Source organism: Arachis ipaensis, chromosome B8 (assembly GCF_059453495.1).
Source record: "Arachis ipaensis isolate K30076 ecotype BB chromosome B8, ASM5945349v1, whole genome shotgun sequence".
NCBI classification, from domain to species: domain Eukaryota; kingdom Viridiplantae; phylum Streptophyta; class Magnoliopsida; order Fabales; family Fabaceae; genus Arachis; species Arachis ipaensis.
The window spans coordinates 29754063-29763699 of record NC_142443.1 but is presented as its reverse complement, the minus strand read 5'-3'; the positions used below and the strand labels follow the sequence as shown (position 1 = coordinate 29763699).

The window sequence follows — 9637 nt, the reverse complement described above, 5'->3', positions numbered from 1 at the left end:
AAATTGATATTTTCATTTTCTTTGAAAATTTTTATTAAGACCATATTTTTGAGGTATCTCTTCATTATCCTGACAGCAAATTCTAATTATATTTGCAAATCTTTTTTGAGTTGCTTCTTGCATACAACGTTCTTTTATTTCCTCTCTTATTGCAGAGGTTGCTCCACCAAAATTATTTTCAATTGTTCCTCTATTTATTTCTCTTATAAATCTTTCCATAATAAATTCATTAGCAGGATATGGAAGTTTTGTTATATACATACTAAGATAATGATTTTTATCTTCTTCTTTTAATTTGTAATAATGTATTCTATATTCACATATATAAGACTCCACATTACATAGATCATATATCTGAATGTTAGCTAAATGATTTTTTGCTTCTTGATATTCTTTATTATAGACTTCTTGTTTATGATTTATAATATTTTTTCCAAAAAATTCTTTATATAGAATTATCATTATATATAATATCTTATCATAAGCTGTTGTTTTTGTTGCTAATTCTTCTATTATTTGGTTTTCTATTGATGTCATCATATAATCTCTTATAGCTCCTTTAGTATGAAACTCTATGTAATTCCAAATATCTCTTCCAGATAATTCATTAAGTTTTGGATTAGTAAAGGCTTCTAATAAGAAGGAATTCAACCAGTTTTTGAAAATTTCTTTTTCATTCTTTTTACAGTCTAAATCGAGCATTCTTTCTCCTTCCATTTTCTGGATTTTAGGAACGTATTTTGATGGTGTTTTTGTATATTTTGAATCTTTATTTATAAATCCTTTTTTAAAAGTATAATTATCAAAACCTATTTCCCATTTAAATTGAGATTGATTATCCCTAGATGTTCCAGCTTCATTTTTTACTTGTATTGGAATTGCTAGTTCTTCGTCACTTGAATAATCTAGGATGTGTTCTTCATTTTCTATATTTTCAGAATTTACTAATTCTTCTTATATCTGAAATCCCTGTTCCATAATATTATTTTCTTGAGCCATTTTTAATTGTTTAAAAAGTATTGTAACTTCTTCTAATTTTTCTTCAATATTCATAATTTTAGTGGTGGTTTTACTTTTAAATCTGTTATGTTGATTATATTTTGAAATTTTTCTTCTTTAGGATTTTCTTTTTCCTTATTTCTTTGAAATTTTATAGATACTAATATTTCTTCAAGCATATCTACTATAGAATTTAATTGTGGGTTAAAAGTATGATAAAGATGTGGGGGATCATTTCCATGGTAACATTTCTTAGAAATTCCGTGTGAAAAATAAGTTTTTTCAGGTTTTTGAAGTCCTTCAATAAAACTTATAGTAAAATAAAGATTTTGAGAAAAATCATTTTGTATTGATTTTAAGAATTCGGTGTCATTACAATTAACATTAGTTAAAATCATTAATTTTTGATCTATTAATTTTGATAATTTAATTATTTCTTCTCTTAAATCTTCTAATTTACTTTTTTCCATTAGGTGACGTTTTTCTTTGTGAAGAGCTACGGTTTTAAGTGAAAAGTGTGGCTTTAAAAAGTGTGGTTTAAGTAAACAAATCTTTAAATCTGTACAGATTTAGATCTGTACCATATAATTTTCTTTATTGTAATCATTATATTTATTTTCGCATTATTATTATTAATAAATCCCTAGTTCATATATATTTTCACTACCCTTTGTTTATTTCTTTTAGTTTTTAGTATCATGAACTTCAGCACAAGTTAAATCAATTGGTATTTGGATGTGGTTTTTCACTAAATCTATTTATACAAATCACTTTGCTTTTCAGATTCCTCCTAACCTTATCATTCCAACAAGCGGTTTGTCATCTAGGTCACAATTGAGCTGAGAATTCAAAATTTAAATTTGGACACGGCAATTTATTTTTAAAAAATGTTACGTGCACATCAAAATAAAATCTATTATCAAATATGTTAACATATATTTATAAATACATGTGTTATTTAAGTTATTTTTAATATATATATTTTGTATTTTAAAATCCTTCCATCTAGACCTTCTTCTGATTTTTTTAGTCCAACATATGTTTTATGTGGACGCTTTTGAACATGCGTTTAATTGCTATTGATAATGAGTATAAAAAAATATAATAACATCCAATTAAATGTTATCATATAGACTAAACTAAGTTTTTTTAGGTGACAAAAAATAATTCTATTAAAAACATTTTACGTGTTTTAAAAATTAAAATATTTCAATATTTTTAGTTATTAATCTCGCCTATATATATTATGATTGAAATCAATTACTAAATTTACTAGAACAATTAAGTTCTTGAAACACTTGAAATGTATCCAATCCTATTTGTCCACCTGACAATATTAGATTAGATATCAAATCAATCCATTATGATGGCAAAAACTGAAAACGTACCTTTAGAAAATGCAACTTTGATGTAATCCACTGATATCAATTCATTAGAATTACATGATGCGTTTTCTGTTAAGACACATAATGGCATGCAGCACACACTAAAACTAGGGAAATGCTAAGACATGTCAAGCAATAATGCATTAGAAGGCATCATAAGGATAAAGAAAGGAAGAAAGAGAGCCAAAGAAAAAAAAGAAGAAAAGCTAACCAACCAAGAAAATGACCATTAAAGATTGTTCAAAACTGACTAAACGACATGGATACAAACAATGCAATTGAAATGGCACTACTCCCTGGCTCACTGTATGAAATGTGGACTAAGGGATCCAAACTGAAATTTCAGCCACAACGTCCATTTTCCTTTTCATCATGTTGTCGTACACCGTACCTTTGGTACAGTAACTTTCACATCCTCTTTTTTATCCCTTAATTTTATTATTTCTCCAGATTCTTTAGTTATCATTGTCCTTTTTAAAAAGATAACCAATAATACTCCTACCTTCCCAGCAGTATTTTATTCATTTAGTAAAATTTTTATTACTCAGAAGTAGTTTATTAAATTTAATTTTTAAAAGATAATTTTTTTAAAATCTGTATCGTAAACTAAATTATAAATGTTTTTTAATAAACACAAGTAACAATAACTATATTTGAAAAATATTTTTTAAAATTTAAAATGATTATAATAGATATAAATAGGAAAAGAAATATTGATCATAAATAAAATTTGGCGTCGATAATTCAATTGAGTAAATCTAAATATTTATCAATATATAGATTATATTAGACTCTCTAATTCTAATAAACAAAAGCTAACTTTAAAAAAATATTTTTGTAGATATTCTTAAAATTACCTTAACTTTTCAAAAATCCTAAATATAAGTACATGATCCTTTTTATTTATTAAATACAAAGTAAATACTACTTGTGCAAAAATATAAATGCTTTTCAAAATAATTTTACCAAACCAAACTTTAAATTAGTTAATGTGATAAATCCTTTTGTCCTTAATTATGGATCCTTACCTCCTTTAATGAGACTTAAACATAGTCGAATTCTTACTTGTAGGACCTGGATGCCATGGTTTATCAGGATATTTATTAGTAACTATAGTTTTGAAATATTGATTCATTTATATATTAACATTTATCTAAAATTTTATTACTTTATTATAATTTAATGAATGTCGGTATGTAAATATCAATATGATAACTGAGTAAATTTTTATCATGAATAAATAAGATAAATCACCATCCATGAAAGAAAACAAAGACACCCCCACACCATTTTCGTTATTATTTACTTCCTTGAAGGGGGTTCTACTTTCATTTATGGGTTTAGGGCGAGTCCTTTTCATCTTGCTTTGTGTCCTATAAAATTTCCCTTTACAGGGCACGTGTGGCCCACGTGATGGCCCAAAGTGAATGCTGGTGGTTTTGACAGTTGGGCACACCGACACACACTTCTTCACTGTGGAGATATATACATACAATTGTCCACGACATTGGAACACTTCAATACCTCATTATTTTCCAAATTCCAAACCCCAATTCAATAAAAGAAAACGGTAAATTCCCTCTTATTTAAAAAGTTCTCTTCTCACACTTAACTCTTATTTTTATATATTTATTTGTTACGAGGAATATCATGACACATCAAATTAATACACTATTGTCGAATAATCAGCTCACTTGTGCAATTAAACAAACATAAAAAATTCGAATCACATTATTTATTCAACAATTCATTGACACTTTTAAATAAAGCTTTGTTCCAACAAGAGGAGAATTCAAAGCTCACCTTATGTACAACTCATAGATTAACAATAGACTCTTAAATAAAAACTCCAATATGCGGTGAATTCGTTTTTCAACTTGCCGAACTAAAAAATGCAATGGGCAAGAAAATACTTATGCGCCTAAGAAGCAAAAGTTTTAGGTTTTAACCTTAGACATTGAAAATTGGAGGCAAGGGTACCTCTAAAGCATCATTAAAAGAGGTTTTAATTGTGAAGAATTGGACACATCACACCTACAATTTACCACCATGTGGCCTTGGACTTATGAAGGGTCCCACCATTTTATGGTGAGCTGCCTTCACGCATTACAATAACAACACAGTTATTGAGTTAAGCAATTGAGAGATTCAAACAGCTGCACATCAAACACCGACCAACGAGACCCTTTTGGACTCTTTTTAGGGTTAGGTTTTCAAGTGTCCCTTCTTTGAAAGGGAGCACCCTTCTTAAATGCACACATGTGAACGATAAAAGGAACACACCCCCTTGTCACAAAGGGCACTCCCCTTAATCACAACATTTAATTTTACAACATTAACCCTTTTCAAGCATCATTTTAGCTTAAACAAACAAGGTTATGTCAAATGTGATTTAGTGGTCCACCACTAGAAGGATAATAAAAGAGTTGTGAATTGTATCAACCACCCCTCCTCCCAAGTTCACTCCACCCCACTATATGAAACATAACCAACCTTCATTTAAAAACACATGTCCCTTTGGGCTTTAGGTGTCAAAAAACATAAAAATGCCATCAACATAAATGTTATAAACCTAACTCAAATTTCCAATCCCAAGACAAAGTCACCCATCACCCTTTTTCCAACCTCATTGCATGAAATCACAATTCTTTCTCAGCACACAATAATCACTCCAATCACTCCTTCTTCCTCTTCTTAAATAACTGTCTACTTATAAATTAAGTATTTACCTAAACTTGTACCCTAAAGATACATTTTTAAAAATATAATAATATAATAATAGAAACTTTTTAATGCTTTTAATATATTCAATCCATTAAAAACATAAAAAAAAAATTTTGCATTAATTTTTATAAAATATTTTTTTATGATATGCTTAACCTATGCGTTTAGGACACAAGTTAGCAAAACCCATAAATTAATTGTGCCGAGATACACATTGGTTTTCTCAGTGTACCAATTAGACAGTTATTTAAGATTAGAGGAAGCATATATGTATCAACTAGAAAAGCAAGGAGATATAAGGACACTGCAGAAAAAATGGGAACTTTTATTGATTAAATGGCTAAGAAAGGGAAAAGAAAAAGGGAAAAATGGTAAAGAAAAAAACAGAAAAGAAAAAAGAAACAATAATAACAACATATTCATCCTCGTTTGGCTAACTCATGTAGGTGCCCACCCACCACTCTTCCTATCTCCCTCTAAAGGCTTCCGGTGTTTAGTATATATATAAAAATATATTATCACATATATACATGTAGATCCCCCCTCTAAACAGCAATACCACCCTCACCCTCACCCTCCCTTGTGTCTATATATATTGTGTCTATATATATATATGTCTATCTTAGAAGGTAATTTAAAAATGATAATTAAATCAATTGTACAGACATAAAATCCTCTTCTTCCTTTTTTTTTCTTTTTTTTTTTCCATTTTTTTTTACCTTAAAGAAACTGAGGATACAAGAAGTGCTGACCTAGTAAAAAAGAAAGAAAATTGACCAAGGGAATTTGGGAGGAGCATGGAACCAAAGAGCAATGGGGAATGAATGAATAAATAAGAACTCCAAAAGGGTACTACTAAGACTATATCTCTGGGTTCCAATGGCATTTGACTGCTAAAGAGATATTATTATCTTGGTTTTATCGACTATGTCACAGGTATCGGGAGATCGCTTTTATGATGGGATCAAAGAGACTGGAAGAACCGTAGTTGGGACCGGAGAGTTTGAACGGAGGTTTTGGGCAGTAGCAAGAACATAGGAAATGCAGAAGCAATAGGGGAAGCAAGTGCAAAGTCATGAATTCTAAAAACTGTAATGCCTCACGGAATGTTCCAACATATCGCGACTGGGGCACACGATTTCCTTCACTCGGCTGCCGTTTTTGTATATCTTGAAGGTCGGTACGATCCTAACATTCTCGGCAGTTGCAACGGTTGGGTTTTCTTGAATATCCACCTTTTGATCAACCACAAAAATGAAAAATTGCATGCATTAGGAATCTCTCATAAGGAGTAAAGCGAAAAGCACCATTGATATGTCAAGAGATAGAGCTCATCACTCATGATACCTTGAGGAAGTTGATGGATGGATATCGACCACATAGTGTATCCACAAAGGGCGATATTTGCTTGCATTGCGAGTTAGATGCAATTTCAAAATGGACAACAGAAACACCTGAAAAATATATAGATGATATGAGGAAACTTGATAAGTATCGAGGAGTATTCAATTTGAAGTGTACCTGGTAAAGTTATTGCAGCTCTAAACTGCTCAAGACCCGACACCTGTTCCACTTCACCGCCGAATTTTAAATTATATACTTCTTCCCCACGAGATTTTTTCAATGCAACTTGTGCGTGGAAAAGAGCTTCGGCAACTTCATTGTTATTTGGAAGTTCTTTCCGCAAGACCTCATAGTCCTTGACTGCCTCTTCCCACCTTTCAAGCTGCATTCAACATTAAGAAATGAAATGGCAAAGCTTCAATGAGAAAAAATAGAGCATCATAAAGAATAAGAATCTGGTTTACCTTACTGTTTGATGCGGCCCTTCGAAGAAGAGCTTTAGTGTAGTTAGGTTGGATTTTCAAAGCATGATTGGAGTCTTCAATTGATCTTTCCCATTGCCCAAGCTTAAACCAACAAGCTGCTCTGTTGCAATATAGAACCGAATTTGAAGGATCAAGCCTCAAACCATCTCCATATGCGGAGCAAGCTTCGGTAAACCTTTCTGATTTGAAAAGATCATTGCCACGCACTCGAGCTCTCGCCACCATCCTCACATTGTTGACCAAAACAGCAACTTCAACGTTCCGGGGGTCCATTTGACTGGCTTTCTCGGCTGCTTTAACTGCATTCTCAAACCTGCAATACATCCATCATCCGTTTTCACTCTCCAAACAGAATAAACCATATCCAAGGCGACATTTTCATGTTGAAGTTGAAGAAACTCACCTTCCCAATGCCATCTCAATCTGAGCTCTGACGAAATACACATAAGCTTCAGAAAGCATTCCAAAAAATTTAGCTTGAGAAGAGGAAATAGTAAGTGGCTCCGATTTGGGTACATGTATCGAAATTGATTCTGCATCGTCAATTTGGTGTAACTTCAACAGTGCTTCTGCTCTACACATAAAGAGCTGTAAATTCAATTTCCAACCAGTTCAGACATTTTGAACAAAACAACAGATGACATGAAAAGCTAAACAAAAGAAAAGAAAACTTAAGAAAGAGTGTACCTGAGGAGAAGAATCAGCTCCAGCAGCAATAGCAGCATCAACTTCTCTAACAACACTTTCCCAATCCCTAATCCTCCTTACATCTCCGCATTTGGCAATATGCTTTTCAACCAATTGCAACTTGTGCATCTCACACGGATCCAGATGCATCCCAGGGTAACAAAGGTGCTTCCTTGCATTCTCAACTTGCCCCAACCTGCAATTCCACAACACAATTAGTGCAAATCTAACAACCTCAACATCCTAACAAATAACACAGCAATCACACCTTAAGAAAAGAGATGCCAAGCGATGATGAGCCCTGCCATAATTAGGATCCAACCTCACAGCCTCTTCACACTCCCTCACAGCCTCACCTAGCCTCCCAAGACCCGTAAGGGCCGCGGCACGGTTGCTCCGGTAGGCGGCACTTGCCGGAGAAAGCGCAATTGCCCGATCATATAACCCTAATGCCTCGGCGAAGTGGCCCCTCTTGTAATGCTCATTCCCAGCTCTCTTCAGCTCCTCCGGATCCGAACCCTGCGTCGCTCCCCTCTTCGCCACATTGCCTTCGCCGCCAATGCCGCTGCTCGACCGCACGCTTGGGATCCCTGGCGAATCAGGCGTGCTGCTGCCGCTCTTTCCGCCGCCGCGAATTATGCTTCCGTGGCCGTAATTCCCCATGCCGGAGCCCAAAACGTCGCTCCTCGAGCTCCGATTCGCCGCCATGCCTGTCTTCAAGATCCTACCGGAGGGACAGATGTTTCCGGTGGGGAGGACGTTCAGCGGCGGCGAATTTACGGCTGAGGAGGAAGAGGAGGAGGAGCCTCCGTTCTGACCTGAATAGATTGAATCAGATCTCGCTTGACCCGGTTTCAGGATCCGAGTGTTCCCGCCGCCGGTTGCGGTTGGGCTGTTCTCACTTGAACCAGAAAGCTCGCCAGAGTGGTTGTTGTTGCCGTTGCTGTTGGTGTGTCCCGAATCGGATCTTCTGGAAACCGGGTTGGTTCGACCCGAGAAGGATCCGGATGAGCTTGAGCTGCTACTGGCGGCGGGTCCTCCGTTTCCAGCAGCGCCGACTGCGTGGTGAGCCGTACGAAGCGGCGATACTGGCGAGCCCAGATCGAGTTCGCGGAAATCTGGCTTGTTAGCGTCTCGACTGGCGGCCTCGCAACTCAGTGAGTCACGGAATCGGTCAGTGACCGAATCCAACTCGGTAACGGGCTTCCCCGGATGCGACATTGTGAAGGGCGAGCTGAATGGTTTCTGAATATGGCCTCAAAGTTGGAACTTTCTCGAACCTCTCTTTTCCCCTCTTTCCACTCTCTCTCTCTCTCTCTCAAACTGCAATGTGCGAAAATGAAGAAGCTACAGAGAGTGAAGAAGCACGAGTTTCAGAGGCCTGGAACAAGAACAAGAAGAAGACATGAATGTGAAGAAGGAGAAAGAAAGGAAAGAGAGAAAGAGATGGGGATCTCGTGATATAAAAGGAGCAAGCAAAGAATGAATGTGAAGTGTCCTAGCTAGAGAGAGAAAAAATAAAAACTATATTTCTGATTTTTCTCTTTTTTTCTAGTGAGAGAGAGTGAAAAAGAAATTAGCATCGCAGTGATGAGAGAAAGAGAGAGAGAGAGGAAGAAGAAGAAGAATGAGAAGAGAAGAGAAAGAAGAAGAAGAGAGAAAAAAGAACCAGGTTTTGTGTTTTTTTCTTTTTTTCTTTTTTCTTTTTTCCTCTCTTTCCCCTTCTTCCTTCACCTGCTGCTTCACGAGACAAGGTTTTTACTTCTTTTCTTTCTCTTTTCTTATTATTATAATTATATTTCGATTTTTTGTTTTCATTTTTTTTTTTGGCTTGGACAGATGTCACCCACTCTCGCATGGTAAACAGTGAAAATCACTCTCTCTAAATTCTCTCCTCACATCCATGCAGCCAAAATTTTCCAATTTCACTTGCCACTTGTCACCAATTTTTGTAACTCTCACAAAAGTAGATAAGTTTTCTCCTTTTCTTTATTTTTTAATTTTGGGATAAAT

At 34.7% G+C, this 9637-nt stretch overlaps 1 protein-coding gene across 1 annotated transcript; it reads right to left on the bottom strand.

Moving 5' to 3' along the window:
• Nucleotides 1–5413: 5413 nt before the first annotated feature.
• TTL1 (tetratricopetide-repeat thioredoxin-like 1) lies at nucleotides 5414–9389 on the bottom strand. The gene is made up of 7 exons (XM_088497681.1): nucleotides 7893–9389; nucleotides 7625–7820; nucleotides 7341–7525; nucleotides 6917–7250; nucleotides 6630–6834; nucleotides 6456–6562; nucleotides 5414–6343 (listed from the first exon to the last, which is right to left on the bottom strand). Exons 1-7 carry the CDS (start codon nucleotides 8843–8845, stop codon nucleotides 6191–6193), a joined length of 2133 nt encoding a protein of 710 aa, XP_088353807.1. The 5' UTR covers nucleotides 8846–9389; the 3' UTR covers nucleotides 5414–6190.
• Between the last annotated feature and the right edge of the window lie 248 nt (nucleotides 9390–9637).